Genomic DNA, 19,744 nt, shown 5'->3' on the forward strand with positions numbered 1-19,744 from the left:
CCTGAAAAACAGAAGATGTTCTGTTCTAAGAAATGCTTTCATGTCTCAAAAATATTCTATACTTACTATTATTGACTTATGCAGTGCACTGTAATTCAGTTACAGTTACACTGTATTTATGGCCCTTAATCAGAGAATCACAGACTGTTTGAGGTTGGAAGGGACCTCTGGAGGTCGTCTGGTCCAACCCCCCTGCTCGAGCAGGGCCACCTAGAGCTGGTTGCCCAGGACCATGGCCAGGTGGCCTTTACTATTATCTTCAGTAGCACATTAGTATTTAACTAACAAGGGATTATTAAATTTTTTTTTACTCTGCTACAAAATTTTATCTGGAAGAGTGACTGTGTAGTAATACCTTGTGATGAATTTGCAGTCAATATATAGTCTATAGTGTATAATGTAGTGGTGTAGAACATTAAATAGGGATTTATAGAATGGCATATTTTCATTGTTTTAAATAGCATGTTTACAGTAATGAATTGTAAATCTTCTGCTTAAAGAAAGTTGGGTTTATATGTAGTATTATGACAGATGAAGAATGGGAAATGGTGATGATGTATCTAAAATCAGAATATCTTTCAAATTAGGGAGAAAAACACTTTTTATATTCCAAAAGAAAAATATGACAATATGTTCTAAACCCACTTGACTTCAGACTTCAGTGAAGCAGAGTTTAATTTAGCAGAAAGCATACATCTATTATTTTTGGCCAGTGTATACTCCTGTTTAAAATGACTGTAAACATTTCACAGTTCATCAGAATATCTCAATAAGGAACAGTTGTCAACCCTGACATTTGGTAGATGGGTTTTTTTAGTTGTTACCTTCCTCAACAGAGGCAGTTTCAGATTATTTCTGTAAATTAGCAGATATCTGGTGCTACTATCAGGGCAGGAGAATCAAATATTTATGATAATGTCTTCATAATTTTGAAGGTTTTACAGAGAGTTTATTCAGGGAAAGCCAGATACCATCTTTGCCTTGTTTCATTGAATGAAAAAGATTAAATAAAGTTTAAAATCTTACCATAAGCCAGTTCAATATCTTGTTTACTTTGTGGCACAGATGACTGACTTGAATAAAATTTCATTTATGGAAAAAATACAAGATACATATCCGTCAAATAGGTGTTTTATTCTGTTGAGAAAAATTGGCATAAGATCTATGTAAAAAATAGTGTCACATAGTTCCAAGCAGCCATGTAATATCAAGAAACAGCAAAGTACATTTAAATAAATGTCAAACTGTCATTAGGTATATATTTGCAATTATTGTCAGTTTACAAAAACTTCTAAGACAAATTTGTTGTCTTAGTTGTCATATTGGTATTAAATCCTAACACAGTTTCTTGTGTTTAATTACAATCCTATATGGTTCAGAGACTTTTTAAGGAAAAAATAAATTAAAATAATCACCTGCCTTTCTATCTGCATCCAAGATATTTTGTACCACTTAAGCAGGTAGTTTACACCACTCAACTTTTTAGGTGGAAAAAAAAAATTTTCTTTAAAACATAACTTCTGCATGTTTTTTATTCAGATTGTCTGCAGATCTCACATATTATTGGCAGAGGTTATGTAATGTGTTAAAGCTCTTTTTCTTCTTCTTTTGAAGGCTTCAAAGCTTCCAATGTCAATAATTATAGTGGGGGTAGGACCAGCAGAATTTGATGGTAAGTATTCTGGTGTTTTTCCTAGAATTTGTTGTATTTGTTTACATTTTAGTAGTGTGTGGTTTTTCAAACAAATACTGTTATTTAAAAGAGCATAATATGGAACAAGCAGTAAGCACTGCTGACGTTTCCAGCTGGATTGATTGATAACTCAGTATGATTACAAGCTACCATGTGGAGCTGTGTAGCCCCTCAGGCTCTCTGTTCAAGTCACAGAATCATATGGGGGCTCAGCATTTACAGAGCTCCAGAAGATGAGTGGAAAAAAACCCAACAAACCCACAGTAAAGTCCATATACTCAAGTAATGTTAAATTTCTTCAACACAGATATTTAGTTGCCTTGTGAAGTGTCAGTTGACTGGAAATATTGATCATCTGTTCTTACTGCAGTAATAAAATACTGAGAAAAATAAAGACATTTGAGGAGGTGATCTGGGTTAACCTGGGTTTCACTAGATAACAGGAGTGAGCCTTACTGTGTAGCAGCATTGAGAGAATGTTACAGCAGGAGAGAAATTACCAGGATTATTTGCATATTCTTTCATATGATATTCCAGAACACCATTCTCCATTGCAGTAACTAAGCTGCTTCTGTTATTTGGACTAATTTAAGTGCCATCGTGTATATCACTGCACTATGAAGTGTAGACATTCCCTGTATATCTATTCCTCCTACATCCTTCCTTTTAATTCTAGTACTTCTGGTTAGACAGTATGCCTTCTTTTCTACATGAAATATACTTAGTACTACCACAGATGTATAATGTCAATATCACTAATGACTGCACATGTTGATTCTTGTACAAATATTCTAAGAGTATGAAAATGAGGAAAAAACAACACACACACAAATTTATTGGAGGTTGACTTTCGTATGCTTTTTGACAAGTGGTATATTAGTGATCATTTTAAGTATCTTATTCCTTGTAGAGATTGTCCAGGTGGACTCTTACACTTCAGATGATTGTATGGCACAAGCAATGAGAAAAGACAATTTATCTCAATAAATGCATATGAGGGAGGTTTGCAAACTTCATTTTTACCCCTGATAATCCCCACTTCAGTTGTATGTTACTTACTTTTCTCTCAGTCCTCCTTTGCCTTTTCCCTTTCTCCCTGTTTGTCCAGTCCTTGGGTTTGCCCAGGCTCCCCTTAGCTCAGTCAGGACATGCAGATTCACTCTTTTTTTTACTTCTGAAGGTTGTCTTTGCAGAGTTTTTAGGGTGTCATCCCTGTTGCTTTTCTTAAGGCAGGATGCTGTTTGTACTGCAGGATATAGTTTCCATCTTTGGACCCACACTCCTTGAGTATACTGCCTCAGTGAAATTCACCCATTTAGATGTGTGCCAAATCTGTAGTTCCTTAATGCCCAAGAGGGCAGAGAAATGACTTTTCCATCTGCAGAAATTCCTTCTGGAAAAAAGAACATACTCCATGCCTGATGTGGACGCTGAAGAATTGTGTGTGTAGGAGGGTGTATGTTCCAGGCACGCTGTCTTACAATTCAAATGCCAGTCAAGCCTCAGCTCTGCTGTAGAGAGACTAAGTTACTCCTCTGCAGGTATCACTGCCCCATAGATCTCCCAGCCCCTGGGGCCTACCAGAGGGGTTCTTAAAAGTCTGGAGCTCAGATAGGTGGCACATACGTTTGGCAGAGCTTTACCTATGGATGTGAGGATGACTGTAACAGGTCAGATCAGGGATCTGTTTTGCCCAGTGTTCTGTATCTGACATGGCAATGGGTGGTTATCTAGAGAATGTTAATAGAATACGGAAATATGATATTTCCCTGAATACTGTTAGTAGATTTGAATTTCCTGAGCAGGATGTGCTTTGTGTCTATTTTGGAAATTTTCAGTGGGTCTCTCCTTCAAATACTTGTTCAGTCTCTTGGTTTGAACATGTGTACATTTTTTGCATCAACAGCATCATCTGGCAACGTGCTCTACAGACCTACTAATTTTTTCTTTGAACAAACATGCTCTTTTGTTTGGCTTGAACTTGGCTCCCGATAGCAACATTGATGCTTTCTAGTTCTTGCATTGGAAGAACTAGATTTTGAAATGCTGGTTTCAGTGAACTCAGCCCAGTGTGTAAACCCCTGAGAAGCTCAGTGATGCAGGGCTTTGGTTTTCATAGCGTATGCTGAAAGAAGGATTGCAGATCCAATAGCTGAGCAATAATCTGTGATCCCAAGTCCATGCATTTCAACACTGACCAGAGAGCAGGTATACCTTTCTACCTAGAATGGCTTCTGGGTATCTGGCCTATTTTAGAGTTTTCTTGGATCCTGCTTAGAAAGATACAAGAAGAGTTACCCAATAAATTTAATAAATATTTTTTAAGAACTCCTCATTCCTGTGCATTAACAGTCATTACTTTTTCAGTATGAATGTGAGTTATTACCTCTTTGTGCTGTATCCTATGATATCTTCTGCAAGAAGAATTGCCGAAGATGAATTCTTTTTCCACCTATGAAAGTATAAATATAGCCTTACCAAAACAGATATACTTGCTGGTTTGAGAGCTGGAAGGATAAAGACCTTATTGTGGTCTGTTTTGTTCTGAAGATTGCAAGGCAAAAAGTATGTATCGTCAACATGAAAAAGTGCTAGATAACTACAAAGCATGATGTATTTTATGGCACAGATGATCTTAAAGAGTTACCTAAGTAACAACTGTTGGGTTTGTTGCCCTAAAGTGTAAATTGACTGAATTTTTTCTCAGTAAGCTTGTTTTTGTTGTGTAGTTGAACTCATAAATAAATTCATTTTGTTTCTTTCTTTTTTTTTTTTTTAAGCCATGGAAGAACTGGATGGTGATGTAGTGAGGATTTCTTCAAGAGGAAAGTTTGCAGAAAGAGACATTGTGCAGGTGGGAGAGAAAATTTACTCTTAATAGTTAGATTTTACTGATGCTGTTTGTTTTGAATTCTTGTTTCTATCTATATTCCTACCTTTCATTTTACCTTAGCCCTGACTTACTTTATCTTGAGGTGTTCATAACAAGCTCAGAAACTCTCTGTGATACCTATAAGCCTTTATATAACACATCGTAGTGGATCTGCATTCATTAGCAAATGACCCCTAACTGGCAGCACACTGATATAAAGTCTTAGGTTTATACAACCATGGGAGAAGAGATAGTTGCCTCTGTACTGCAATCTCACTATGATTCCATAACGAAAACCTGCAACTTTTGTGGAAGTTGGCAATACCTAGACTTCTAACATGTGCATTTGAAATGCCTAGGGTATCTTTCCTTGCCTCTAACTGCCAGTCCACAAGACCATGAGGATCTCCTAGTTCCTATGTCATGTCTGCCACATACAACCATGCAGATGTCTCATGCTTTGAGGAGCCTCAGATGATAGCTGGAACAGGTTGCCCAGAGAGGTGGTAGATGCCCCATCCCTGGAAATGTTCAAGGTCAGGTTGGACGGGGCTCTGGGCAACCTGATCTAGTTGAAGATGCCCCTGCTTATTGCAGAGGGCTTGGACTAGATGACCTTTAAAGGTCCCTTCCAACCCAAACTATTCTATGATTCTGTGGTCTGTGTTTATGTGACTGAACCAAGCCCTTAGAGTGCTACTCTCATCTGCATTCCATTTCTCTGCCAAAGTCCTCTGGTTCTGTTCCTGCTCCCTACAGTCAGTCAGTCAGCCCAGTAGTTGTCATTCAATCCTATGCAACGACTGGCAGGGTGGTATAGCAGCTTTGCATGCACATACACACCCACCATAATCCCCCTTCCCCTCACAGCTGCAGATTTCTTCAACTCCACAGGTTGTCCAAACTATATATTTCATCCATGCTCCAGGCACCCCATCTTGCCTCCCAATTACCTACCTCCCTGGACAGACTTTATTTCATAATTTTCTTGATCAAATAAAATTAACTAGCTATGCCTTTTTTATTTTATTTTCTACTTTAGAAAGAATGATATGTCTAAAACTAAATCTTCTGTGGACAGCGTATTTTCCTGCAAGTGTCTGAATACATTTATGAAATAGAGTATTTCCATTGGAAGGGACCTATAACAGACATCTAGTCCAACTGCCTGACCATTTCAGGGCTGACCAAAAGTTAAAGCACGTTATTAAGGGCATTGTCCAAATGCCTCTTAAACCCTGACAGGCATCCTTAGGTTCAAACCTTACCTTCGATCTGCCATTTCTACTTCTCCCTTTATTCCTCCTATTTGTCAAAATTCATAGTCTTTACTTGTTTTTCCTCTTGCTTATTTTCACTTCTATCTCTCCAAGCCAGGTTGGATTTTTATATTATTGTTGGTTAGTAGAATATATATATATATATGTAAACCAACTGAGCTATATGAATAGCTCATATTGCAGGTGGTAATGTTTTAATAAAAATTAAGGTCAGATTGCAGCTGATGAACTTTGGAATGTGTATATTTGTTTTCATTTATATATGTAGGAACTGAAACTTTTCAAATTGTTTGATGTTACCAATACTGGTATGTGAATGTTTAAGGGTTTGATCACTGCTGGTGGATACAATATCTCAATCCAAGGAGATGTTCAAAACATGTATATGACACCTGATTTTATAGTTTTTTGTTTACAACACAAAATAAACAATTCTGTGTAAATATGTGGAAATTAAAATGATCAGATCTTTTTTTCCCAGTCTTAAAGCTTCTCAGTGCAATAAATACTACATTAAAATTGCCTCTCTATTTTTTTCCTAAATGGGGATCAGAAATGAGAATAAGATGACAGCAGTTAAATTATCCTCATAATCTGTATGGATATATGTTAAAGAAAGTCATAGATTCCTGAATTACTTCTTCTAATAGTTGAAGAAGAGACTTTTTTCATTTCTGCAATATACAGAGAAAACTGATGGGAGAGTGAGATATCAAAACTCTGAGAAGAGTGAGACATGCTGCCTGCTTTAGTCAATGTTGTCTAAAAGGTAATTATAAAAGTAGGGATGAGGAGAAGCTGGACAGCTGAACAGGAGGCAAGAAATACAGTTTCTCATTTTGTCAAAGCCTTTATAATGTTCCTTGGTAGCCCATACTGGGCTAGAGAGGGACTGTCTGTAATCTGTTATGCTGTGTATGTCAGTGCTGTTCAACAGAGCAGTGTGTGGAGATACGCCTCCAGAGCTGGAAGTGTTTCTGGACCCCAAACTAGTATTTCTGCAACATCTTATGCCATGTCAGATTTTTTTAAAGCTAATGCAGATATCTCTGGCATGCATTGCACTTACATTTAAATGCATTTAAATATATGCAACATAATTATATATAATTTCTCCAAACAACAGCAGCTCCAAAAGCTGCTGGTTTTACATTCAAAAAGCATAAATAGATAGAGTTCTTCAAGTGTTATAAAAAAGATTTGTGAAAATGCTTTGCATCAGAAATATTCTAATTTCTGCTGAGAAATAAAAAATAATATGTAATGAATACCCTTTTGTATTTCTTTAGAATTCATGGCATATCAGAAATGTAATAAAACATTTATTTACTATTAACATATTTCAGTCAGAACTTTGCCCAAAGCCATATTGAATTACCTGAAGGCAGTATTATTTTGTGCTCTTTTTCTGTCTAAATACTAACAAATACATTATAGGCTAGCTAAATAAATAAAAAGGGATAATGTCAAACCCTTTAGGTTTGGTATGACCTTTATTTTCTATCTGGCAGGATAAAACTGATTTGCTTTTATAAAATTAACTACTGAAATATAACAAGTTTATTTTTCATGTATTAGGTTAGTTAAAATTAACTAATGAAATTAACTGATAATTTTAACAGTCAGTATTGTGAAATATTTTAATTAAATTAGTAAAGGAAAAATTTGCCTGCTAACAGTGAGTCACTATCATATTTACTACTGACTGAAATTCATGTAAAGACATGACCTTCATTACTCCCTTCTTGCTAGTATACATACATACTGTATTACATGTGTACCAGTTTTTCCTCAGTTTGTTTAATTTCTGCTCCTTTGTTATCCTTTTCCTATTTAAGAAGTTTTAGAAAAATACTTACTCATGGTAATGTACCTATTGTTTCTCTTTAAAATTTTGTATATTAGCCTTTGAAATGAAACTCTTAAACTATAGAAAAAGCACTTTACATTCCATCAGTTTCCCTTTGGTTTCTCTTCTGTCTTTCATTCTATTCCTCTGCCACTTCTACTTCTTCTATAGCTCTAGGCCTTGCTGTCATTGCCAGCTGTCCTTGTATATCTCTATGTGTGCTTATCTGTCCATAGTTCCTCCAGCTCCTCTGTCATCTGTATACCATAAGGAGAGGGGAGGGAGACTAATTCAGGTCATCTATATTGTATAATTGCATTTCAACAATTACACTGTTGAAATAGCCTCCCATTGCTGCAGAACAGTGCTCTGAGTTTTCATGTCTGCAGACTAATGGGTAAGGTGATCTCTTGGGTTGGGACACATTTTGTTCTTTAGCTCAGACCGCATGTGCTTTTTACATAAGAGTGACACTGCATTAGAAAATGAATAACCACATGAAGGAGAAATGAACACCAAGCTTATCCCTTCCCAGCTGAATGTGTAAACCAGCAGGTTACAGAGATGCTTGTTTTGTTGTTCTTCTAACTTCATACTTCTGGGGGCAGTCAGATGTATTCTTACAGAAAAGTTGATGGAGTTTAAGAAGGAACAACCACTTGAGACGGGGCAGTGCTGGGCTGGCTTCTGAAAACTGCTAGAGCCTTTTTATGAAGTGGAGGAGACAGTACTAGTAAATGTCACAGTATGTGCTTGTCTCTTGTATTGAAGAGTTACTGAATAAACACAGAAATAGTTAAGGCAGCTAATTATGGAATTGCAGATACCTTGCTTCCTGGCTTAATACCCTAAAGTCAGGTTCCTTTTTGCCTGTTGTTCTCCTGCCCTTATGCCTGACGCATTCTTGGACACAACACAACAAAGAGGTAAAGGATGCTCCTATCTGGAATAAAGGCTATTCTCATTGAGTAGTCTTGCTGACTACTCTTGTAGTCTTGTTGACTATGGCAACCTGCGTTAGCCAGCTCTGCTTGAGCAGCAAGGTTGGACTAAAGGATCTCCAGAGGTCACTTCTAGCTTCAACAATTCTGTGACTAAGTCATCTTCTAAGAAACTGCAGATCTACTGCTTCCTGAGGAAATGCTCTGATCAGTAGCAGTTTATGCTTAATTTTGTGACAGGTTTCAGTTTAATTCAACATAGTTCAAATACTTAGGCCTGAAGCCTTTTTTCTGGCAATTTGAGATCCTTTTCAGGACAGTTATGCAAAGAGTCATCTCTTATTTGAATTGTAAACACCTTTTAGTAGGAGATTGATGCCTAGACAGGTTTCGTAAGTCCAGGGTGAGAAGTGCTTTCCAAAGTTGTTGTAAAAATGATTTAAGTTTAAGTTCTTTACTGCTGAAATGTTGTCTTTGTTTTTGGCTGGTGGGGGGTTTTTTGGGGAGTGGGATGGGGGGGGGTGGTGGGGTGTTTTTTCCCCAAGAGTTTTTTTATTTGTTTAATGTATTTAGTAGATTTCTTTTTGTTTATTTCTGTGATTTCTGGAAAACTCTCAGGATCTCAGAAATACAGTGTAGACTGAACTCTCACTGTAATTCAGTGTTCCCCTAAATCTTGAAAACTTCAGTGCTTTTTAGAAAAATTGAATTTAATCTGTAGCCTTGGTTGCTCTGCATACAAGAAAGCAAAATTAGTCTGGTTAGTATAATGGCAAATGAGTCTTCAGATTTTAGAGTTCAGTCAGGAGATGAGAGATCTGTGGGTCTGACTTCTCAATCAGTTCTAGTTTTATCCTGGAGTACAACAGTTAACAATTACATCTTCCCTGTTTTGTGAGGGGGGGTGAAAGGCACCATTAGACTTTGAATTCCAGCATAGCATAGCCTAATATAATCAGTACCAGAAGTAGCTTTGGACATCGAATCCCAATTTTGAGAAGTCACCCAGCTATTGCCCTGAGATAGGCCCCAAAATCTGAGCAAGAAGCAGAATTTCAAATCAGCTTTCTCTTTGGTATAACCTATTAGTTAGCTTAACCCACTACATCTCTGCATGCTGTCTGTTGTGAATAAAAATCAAGGACCCTAGATTGTTTCTTTTTTCTATACTAGTAGCACAAGCATCTCATTAATTAGTATGAAACCCAAGCCAGAGCTGGGTAGCTAACTTTTTAGGGGTTGCAGATCTGGGTATCACATAACAAGTTCTTTTCTGAATCCAATCCTTTTTGCTTAGATTCTTTATGCATTTGTTAGTATCGTATTAAAAGTGTTGTGGTGGTTCATAGTTCTACTAGGTATAATGCAAAATGGTCAAGAATATAAAGTCATCCTTTCTGTTTTGTTCACTTCAGTTGGCAAAAATTCTGTTCACAAACTGCCAGAGCAGAGGCAGTCTGGTAGGAGAGCTGCGTGAGCAGGAAATGTAAGCTAAGAATACCTTTCTGAGGCAGAATTACCTTCCTGTATGAAAAGGGTTGAGAGATAAACCAAATGTATCAATGAGACATGTAATTACCAATCTGAGCTAGCCATGGCTTATGTGAAGAACTTCACCCAAGTGAAAGCATGACACGGTTTCTATTAGAAGACAGATTTTTTAAAATTGAGATACAATGTGTATATATAAAATACAAAATATGTATATATAAAATGTGTATATATGTTTTATATGTATATATAAAATATTCATGTACTCTAGCTCCCTAGATAAAAATTTCTTATTTTTATGTTGTAAGATGTATTCTGTGTCTGTATAACGACCTGTGTGAACATCTCTTTTGTTTTGTAGTTTGTGCCATTCCGAGATTACATTGACAGAAGTGGAAACCACGTGTTAAGCATGGCAAGACTTGCTAAAGATGTTTTAGCTGAGATCCCAGAGCAGTTTCTGTCCTACATGAGAGTCAGAGGAATAAAGCCATCACCTGCACCACCACCTTATACACCCCCGATTCACGTGTTGCAGACTCAGATATGACTGCTCCAAAGTGCTTAGCATTTATCACAAGTCAAGAGTCTCTTGATGCAGCAGTAGCTTCTGATAACTTCTTGGAGCTAGAAAAATTCTCTTCACATACCAAAATTCTCCTATGGTTGCATGAGCAACTGGAAAGCTTTTAAACGCTAGGAGCAAAATGTTGATGTTCTCTCTAAGTCTTATTTTTTTTTACAAAAAAACCCTACTTTTTTGATGTATTTATTGGAGGGGAAAGCACAAGTCAGGTTTTCAACTCAGCAGATACTGTCCTCTCTGAATACTGTGTATATATAAATGTATAGGAATGCTATTACTCTATCAATGTTTACATGTTACTATTTTTAAATTTCAGTACTTTTATAACTATTCTTAAGAATAAAAGTTTGGAATATTGACTCACATGTCTTCTAGCTTGCAGTAGCTTGTCACAAGATAACAAGAGAAGCAATATCTCTTTGAATGTTTGTCCAGACAAATGGAAATGAAAGCTAAGAAAACAACAAATATATATGTGTTTTCCAATTTCTGAATTGCTTCAATCAGTGCTCAGTAATCCATTCATCTCACAGTTTGAGAATAAACTCCTAAAATGTGAATAACATAATTGCATATGACTTATGACTAACTCCAAACTTTGAGGGGGAGGTATGTGTATTTTTTCAGAGATTCTCCAATTTCCAAGTTTATCTAAGTTTACAGTTTTTTAAACTAGTTACTGAAGCAAATTAGAAGAGTTACTTGCTATAAGTAATTATAGAAAATTACCTCAAATCAGAACTATCAGAGTATTACAGTTGACTCACTGAGCTCATTAAATCTTATCATGCATTCCTTAAAGCACTGGAAATTTTGCATCAGAAAAGTCTTTTGGAGTGATTACAGCAGATGTTTTATAATGACCCATTTTAAACTTAATTTAAAATCTTAACTTTTTTTTGTCTAGATTGCCCATTCAAAGGGATGCTGGCTCTTAATATTTGGGTTTAATATTGTCATTTAATCACATTTCCATTCAGGGTGCATGAATGATAATGTTAATTAACTGGTTTAAAAATTGCACAACCATGTTGCTTTGTGCACAATTTTGTGTACGGAACTACCCAAAAATTTTATTATATGCCTGTTCATATATAATTATAAAATGGTTTTGCATGTACAGTTTTTACAAAATACACAGTTTTGTGAGTGTGTCAGATACATTTTATCTAGAACTAATGGCCTTAAATTTCACAAAACTCCTGAAATGATTGTGAATTGCCTTCAAATACTGTTAAAGCTGAACATTTTAATTTTTTTGTGTCACAGTTGTAACTGTCTTGTAATGTAACTGTTTTTCTTTGCATATAACCTCTTTACTACTTCTGTTTCTTACTACTGTATGTTGTAATGTACAGTATAAAACTAAGGTGCATTTTTTAAGCATGAGAAGTTTTTTGCCAGAAAGCATATCTTCGATATTAATGGCATATAACTATGTAAATGCAGAATCTTCCATTTTTAAATACATTTAACTTCCTTTAACTATTTCATGTGGGAAATTACTTTTTCCAGATAATTATTCTGTTAGTAAGAAAAAAAAAAAAAAAGTTTTTTTGGTAAAAATAAATTTTGTTTTATTTTTATTTCAAAACAGTTTTTACTTAAATATGGACTTTAATTTTCTCACCAAAATATGTATTTCTTAGTGGATTGGTGTTGCATGAATGAAATTTGATACCTGGAAACTACAAATTTTGATGAAAATGCATCATAAAGAATAAGTTTAAATCTGCTGAATGGTGGTGCTGTTCTCCTTCTGTCTTCTGCATTTATGTTTCATACTTACAGTGTTGGCACTTTGGAAATAACTGAATTACTATTATATTTCTGTTGTGTCATTTAGTTAGACAACTCTTTATGCTGACATTTGTATTGGTTCCCAGTGGCCCATGTATTTAACAGATTTTCATTCCAAGGCCAAAACCACAAATTTCTTTTATTCAGTTTAGCATAATTTATTTGTGCTCATTTCACCAGCACCTTTTATTAACTCAAGGATCAGTCTCAAAACTAATTTAACAACTAATTTAACAAGTGAAAGAACTTTTAAAGATCAGTATTACTTAAAATTATTTTTTCTATCCAGCCTAAGTACCAGCCTATTCTATTCTCCACTGATGTTTTTTCTTCTATTTGGTATTAGATTCTAAATCTAACATATTTAATGGAAAGAAATAGATGTGATCAGTGGACTAAGTATTCTAGTGGGAAAAGGAGACTTTTTCCAGACTTGTCACATTCCCTATGTGTTTGACATCTTGATTCTGTAATGTGTATGAGAATCATTATGTAGACTCACATTGGTAGCCGCAGTCTTAGAGATGAGAGTTAATGGTCAGAACTTGAATTTCTCCAAATATCATATTCAGCCATTTTTAGTTCTGGCTTTATTCTTAGTAATAAAGGAACACAAAACTCATATTCCTTCCCAAGAAATGCTAGCTGCTACCAAAACTTGATTATTTTCTATGACTGAGGAGTAGCAGAGAGTATTTATGTTTAAGAAAGGTAAAACGTGACATGTTGGATGACAAACGATTTGCCCTGAAAGGGAAACTGTTGGCCTTGAAGAAAGCTCTCTTTCTTTGGTATTCATCTTGGAACAGATGTGTTCCTTGTAATGCATGCAGAAAATGCTAAGGCAGGGTGCAAACTGTACAGATGTTCCTACAAATGAGGAAGGACACTGTCCCATGGATGATGTAATTTGAGAGTGTCTATTTTAGGTTTGATTCTGACTAGTGAGGAATTGTTTGCTAACCTGGAAGAACAAACTGGTTTAATCTTGGTTACAAAATGGAATTTTGTAATTTGGGGCAGAGATGGCAACCTATACAGTAGAATTTCTTGGACTTCAAATCAGCTCACTTTTATACACAAAAATGTTTGTTAAGTGTGGTTCCCCCAGGGAGGTATCTCAAGGAGAGGAACAGAGTTCAGAAGAGCAGGTATTCTCTGAAAAGACACGTTTTGAAAAGCTGGAAATTCTCACCTACGTAGGGACAGATGAAATTCACTCCAGAATACTTTATAAAACAGCTGAAACAATCAGAATGATAAATGAATATCATCTTTGAGAACTAATAAAAGGACACATAATGACAAATTATGCCAATGCAGTGGGAAACCAGGGAGCATAGTAACAGGCTATTATGACTGTATCAGAAGTTCTTTCAACAGAAAAATCAAGAATAGAAAGGGAGAGTATGTTGCTATGGATAAATGTAAAAGATAGCACAGATATGTGTGAAAAAGGACAGTAAACCACAAAATAAGTAAGGACTACTAAAGCCTAGTAAAACCCATACTAGAAAGGGAAGGGGACTCCATTATTTAAGAAAAAAAATGAGCAAATAGTAAATCTAGGGAAAACTGAAATGCTTGATGTCTTTTTCCTTCAGGATCCACAGAAGAGGGGTAATCATTGCATTAAATAGTCAATTAAAAAAAAAATAAATCTAGACCTAGGTTTACATCTAACAATAAAAATTTGTTAATAGTACACACTTCTGAAACAATTTTCTTGTAAAGCAATATAATGAGCTTCAGGATAAAAGAGAGAAACAACTACTTTAATGTGACGTTTTAGAAGCAAAGCAGGAGGTAACAGCCTCATTTGAAGTGTTACAAAATACTACAAAACTGGTTAGGCTGTTCAAAAAAAAATGCTATCAGTCTTTCATCATCAAACTGTAAAAATATAGCAGTTGATGTTCCATATGAACCTGTCTAGTTTTTGGTATTATTCAGTCATTTCCATTGATGATGCAGTATATAAAAGATGGCTATTAAATTAGTGGATTATATCAAATGGAGATAGTTTAATCACTCTCAAAGATGATGAGATTAAAACTTGAAATTATGTTTATGTATTAGAAAAAAAACCTGAAAGAAGAGCAAATTCAATCAGGGCAAATAGGTAAGAATACTTAAGTCACAAAAACCTACTACACAGTTGCATCAGTTGCTGGCTGTGCAGCAGTTCTGCAAAACAGTGTCTGAGGTTATAGTGGATCACAAAATAGACACTGAGGGGAAGGTGTCTAAGTAGAAGTTTTGAATATAGGCCATGAGATAATCCTTTCCTTGTTCTCAAACTAATAAGGCCTCAGCTAGTGTACCAGGTCCAGTTTTGAGACTTCAAATAACATGTGCGTCAACTGGAAAAAGTCACAGAGGACTGTTAGGTCTCCAAGGACTGTTGGAACAAGTTGGGCAAATGATCAGGGAAGGTTTCCGTGGGGTTGGCCAGAGGTTGTCTCTTGACTCTTTCTGATGACCACAGTGAACTACCACAGCAAGGGTCTCTGTGTGAGACCAGGACAAACCCTACCCATGTGAATGCGTGTGGGGGAGCAGGCTGATGCCATCGTGGCAGAAATATTTTCAGGAAGGACTGACCACGTCCTTCGCTTTGTTAGGCTGTTGTTTCATACTGCTCACGCTTTTCATATGAAATGCACGCTGACCTTCTTTCAAAATGCTTTATGGCAATAGTACACATTTTCTTCAGCCCTCCATGATGGATTATGGCTTCTTTGCCACTGAATTGATACGGTATGATGTCAGGTTTTATTTCAAGCCAGCATTGTGTGTTTATTTTCATTGCCATTAGAGTGCGAGTGACTGTAGGTGACTGGTATTTTCCAGTTGGCCATCTAAACAAAGGGTAGAGAGTACTACGCTTCTAAGCATGTGCCTACAGCCAAACATCTGACAATAATAAATTTCATCATTGGGATTCTTATTTGGTGATTTTATTTTGCAAACAAAGGCGTTGAAGTGACTGAGCATTCTTACAGATATCCCGTGCTACAGAAGGTGTGTGAGTGCTGTGAGATACCTGCCCTGCAAGCATGCAGCGTGCTTCCTTGTGCTGCGTGTGCCACGGGTGGTGGGACAGCCTTCCCCGGCCACGGTGGGCTGTGGCTGTGCGCTGAGAAATTCCACCACTTCTGCACTGGTCTGTTCCCCAGGGAGCAAAAATTCTGCCCAGCCTCGAGAGGAACATGATTGTCGTAATAACTGGGTGGCCTGTGCATCCCCGTGCCACAGGCTGTTACGTAGTTCGGTTGCTTCAGGCTGATATGAAATCAAAGCAATTGACTGCATGTGCAAAGTGATTAGTGCTGAATGCTGTGTCTTCAACTGAGTGGGCCATCACGACGCAATCACCAGCCAAAGGGAATTCAGGGGGAAGCGAATTGGCTGCTTTCCATGAGCACAGGAGTACTGCAGACTAGGGAACTTCTCTGTGGAGAAGGGAGTGAATAATCCCCTCACAGTATCATTAATACTTCCCACTGGCAGCAAGCCCCCCAAAGTACGGGAGCAAGCATGCAGCCTTAATGGATTACTTTCCATGAGCAGGAGGGAACGGAAAATATCAAGAGGTTGTCAAACCTGGAGGAAAGGAGGGGAGCCCAGCAGGAGTCTCTCATGGCTGTTTCTGGCAAATATTGTTATTAATGCAATTCACAAAGGGATTAGAGGCTACATTTATAAAACCAATGAATGTACTGGCTCACCAGGGTTGCAGGCTGGGAGGCCTGATTAGAATTCAAAAATGGTTTTGATTAATTGGAGGGAGGGTCAGGAATCAATGAGATAAACTGCTGTGAAAAAAAAAAAGCAGAAAATCCTGCATTCAGGAGGGAAATAAATACGCACAAATGAAATAAAAATGAAAAATACCTGCATAAGCAGCAGTTCTGGACTTCATAATCTGCAGATTACAGCTGAGCTCCAAAAAGAATATGAATCAAATTGTGGTACTGCCACATAAAAAGCAAAGATCACCCTGGAAGATGTTAACAGCGGTCGTGTTCTTATGGGGAGGGAGATAATCATTGCTCCAGGCTAAGCCATGCTGAAGCCTCAGCTTGGCACTGTGTCTGGACCATGGGACCACACTTTAAGGATGATGCAGACAATTTTGAATGAGTCCAGGAGAGAAAAAAAGCAGATGGTTTTTAACCTGTGAGGAAAAAATTAAAGCGCTTGGGTATGGTTTGTATGCAAAAGACCAAAGGGAGCATGTTAACTGTGTCTGTGCAAAGAGGTGCTGTAATGAGCTATTCTCAAAGGTCAGCGATGACAGGTGACGTTATCATCTTGGCAGCAAGGAAGGCTTATACGGGCTGACAGACAAACCTCCCTAACTAACTGGAGGGCCCTTCTAGAGCATCTCAGGGAAGTTATGCCTTCTTTGTCTTAGAAATTGTTCAGATGGGCCAGACAGCCGCTAGGGATGGCCTAGTTGTGTGGCCTCCCTTCGAGCAGGGAAGTAATGCATTAAATAGTTCAATATCCTCCCGAAGACCCGTTCGTCAGTCCTGCAAATGTAGGTGGCCTAATTAAGATAGAGGCAGGGATAATACCTTGGGAGAGGAGGACTGGAGTGGGTGGGTAGGAAGGCACTGGGAGGGCTGAGAAGGGCTCAGGTGAGATTTCGTCTGAAATAGGTGTATGCTTCCAGTCACCCATTTTCAAAGCGATGGACTCAACGGGCTGGTGAAGAGAGGCTCTTAGGCGATTTCTGTTCTGTGGACAGGTGAGATGACCAGCCCCCGTGTGTGACCAAAGGCTACAAGGAGGGAAATGTCTCACAGTGGTCGCACCAGGATGGTGAACGTCAGGTGAGGAGCAAGACATAGCAAGCAAGTTGGTACAAGAGGACAGCAAGATGGAAATCCCTGTCTGCACATCTGAGGCTTCTAAGCATAACTGCGATGAGGTGTTGGAACAGCAATAAATCTGGCTTGTTTCCAAGAGAAAATGAGTTTATGAAAGAGCCAGCGTCACGTTATTGCCTGCAATATCTGGGATTTTAATTCCCCAGTGTTCCATTTTTCTCACTGACCTGCAGCACAAGACATCTGCCCTCCACCAGACTGCTTACGGAGGCTCACGGAGCATGGGCGGTGGAGAAGGGAAGCAGCATGGCCAGCTCGCTGGTGTCATCAGTGCTTCCAGCTGGATAGGAAAGCATGTGTTCAAGGAGTCTCAGAAATGAGCTCGAAGCGATGGAGCCAGAAGGATCTCTGTGTCCAGTGTGGCCTACAACGCGGTGCTGGGTACTCCAGGAAGCCAAGTCACTGGCATTGCAAACTGGGCACCAAAATCTCTGTGTACTTTAGCTCCTGATGTCACTGGCCCTCAATTCCCATTGATAATTAAGTACAGTCAGTTCTGCAATCATGACACCTTGGCTCGATGTACTCGGTCAGCTATCATTACCTGTCATTTAATAAATGACCATCACACGTGTTACCGTGACTGATGCATAATAGCTTGGGAGCTAGCATTCACATTTTAAGCATGTGGGCTAGTAAACAAAAAAAAATCAACAGATATATGCCCTAAAATTCCTTTACAGGGAGGGACACAGAATATGCTGTTGGATCCTTGGGATTCATAGCACCAGGCTATACTGAAACACTCGGTTTCTTCAGTAACAAGAACTGGTATTTTCCTCATATCTCTAGTTCACTCACTCATAATAGAGAATTAAGTCTCTTGGTAAAAGAACTGAAGAAGCATTTAAGGGATGTTGGAATAGAACTATAATTGGATTAACATTATTAGATGCCCTTAAATCTGTGCTTTGCATGTTCATCATGTAAAAATTCAGAGATAAATGCCTCCTTGCTGTGGAGGGAATATCATTTTACAATACAAGCTGTCGGTTAATAATGCTCTCCCCCACTGACCTTCTGTTGAGCTAATGGTTTGCTCCTTCAGTTGGAGTTGTAGACACTCTTATGTTGCAACTATGACAAGTATCTGATAAAAGAAACCCCACTGGTTTTAAACCTGAGTCATCCTCATTTTCTCCTATCTAGACCTCCTCCAAACTTGTCACCTTTCTCTAACTCAGACCTATACAAATATTCTCTGTAAATGCCACTTCAGTACCCCTTCAAAAAGTTTAGAATAAAACTACTTTTTAGCATTTCACTCTGTGATTCAATCAGTAGAACTCACACTATGGAGAAATCACATCCGCTAATGAAATCAGCTATTTACCCCTCGCTAAATTCCCTACAGCATAAGAATAGGTGTTACAACAGATAAAGCCTTAAAAAAAAGCCCCAAACCCACAAGTCAATTGCAGACACACCGCAATTGCTTCTGAAGTAGCTTTTCTCGTCTTGCTAAGCCTCTTGGAGGAATACAAATGGGAAAAAGGTGATGCCATTGCGAGTGTGGAAAACCATTGAATCGCAGCATTTCGTTACTTGAGATGCTGTCAGCTGCACTGCAACATTTCCCACTGCCCTGGAAGAATTAGGAAGAAAAGAAATACATGTTTTAGTACACACCCACAGTACTAGCGAGGGTTTTTTCTGGTGCTGTTAGGTATTTCACAGTACAGAGAGATTTTAAGTGCTCATTCATATATGCGCTGTGCCATTATCAATAGATCTGTCTGTTACCTGTCATTGCAAGGAAGTACCAGACTTCCCCAAACTTTTTAACAATGGCAAAACCAGCTGAAACATTGCTTTATTTAAAACCTGTTAGACTGAAATATGAAAAAGAGGATATTTAAAGTATTGCTTTACTTTGTGGGCAGGTGCTCCCTTCCTCGCCCTCCCTTTCCTTCTCTTCCATCCCCAAGCCCATTCCTCAGAGGAAGCTCCTTCCCCTCAGCTCTGTGTGGGCAGTTAGCTTCATCCCATGCCAGGCAGGGGGACCCACGCAGACACCCCCACACACCATCTGTCTGGGACTGATAGAAAGAAACCGCATGAAATGAATGTTGAACTCCTGGTGCCGCAGAAGTGCTGCATGGGACCAAGGGCAGGGGGCAGGAGCCACTTTCCAACAGTTGCCCAGCGGCTCCCCGCAGCGATGGCAGTGTGTGCAGAGCCAGACACAGTCCAGGCAGGGAGAGTCAACCAGGTGCTAGATTAGCTCGGACACCCAGCTAGCACAACGCTGTGTCAGGCAGAGCTGCCAAGTCACGTCCCAGAAGCTGGATGGCAATTGAAGAACACGTGTCCTGGGCATCCCACGCTGGCGGG

The 19,744-nt window shown here is 38.2% G+C and overlaps 1 protein-coding gene across 3 annotated transcripts in view; it reads left to right on the forward strand.

Annotated features, from left to right (window-relative positions):
* The window catches only part of CPNE8 (copine 8), a 112,126-nt gene extending 99,682 nt beyond the window's left edge, over positions 1 to 12,444 (forward strand). For all 3 annotated transcript variants that reach the window (XM_075024887.1, XM_075024889.1, XM_075024890.1), the window contains 3 exons: positions 1,615 to 1,672; positions 4,474 to 4,547; positions 10,488 to 12,444. In XM_075024887.1, coding sequence (XP_074880988.1) covers positions 1,615 to 1,672; positions 4,474 to 4,547; positions 10,488 to 10,676 — 321 coding nt within the window. In that variant the 3' untranslated portion in view covers positions 10,677 to 12,444. The remainder of the gene's footprint in view (positions 1 to 1,614; positions 1,673 to 4,473; positions 4,548 to 10,487) is intronic.
* The last annotated feature ends 7,300 nt before the right edge of the window (positions 12,445 to 19,744 follow it).

The sequence above is a fragment of the Buteo buteo genome, chromosome 4 (genome assembly GCF_964188355.1).
Source record: "Buteo buteo chromosome 4, bButBut1.hap1.1, whole genome shotgun sequence".
Taxonomy (NCBI): Eukaryota; Metazoa; Chordata; class Aves; order Accipitriformes; family Accipitridae; genus Buteo; species Buteo buteo.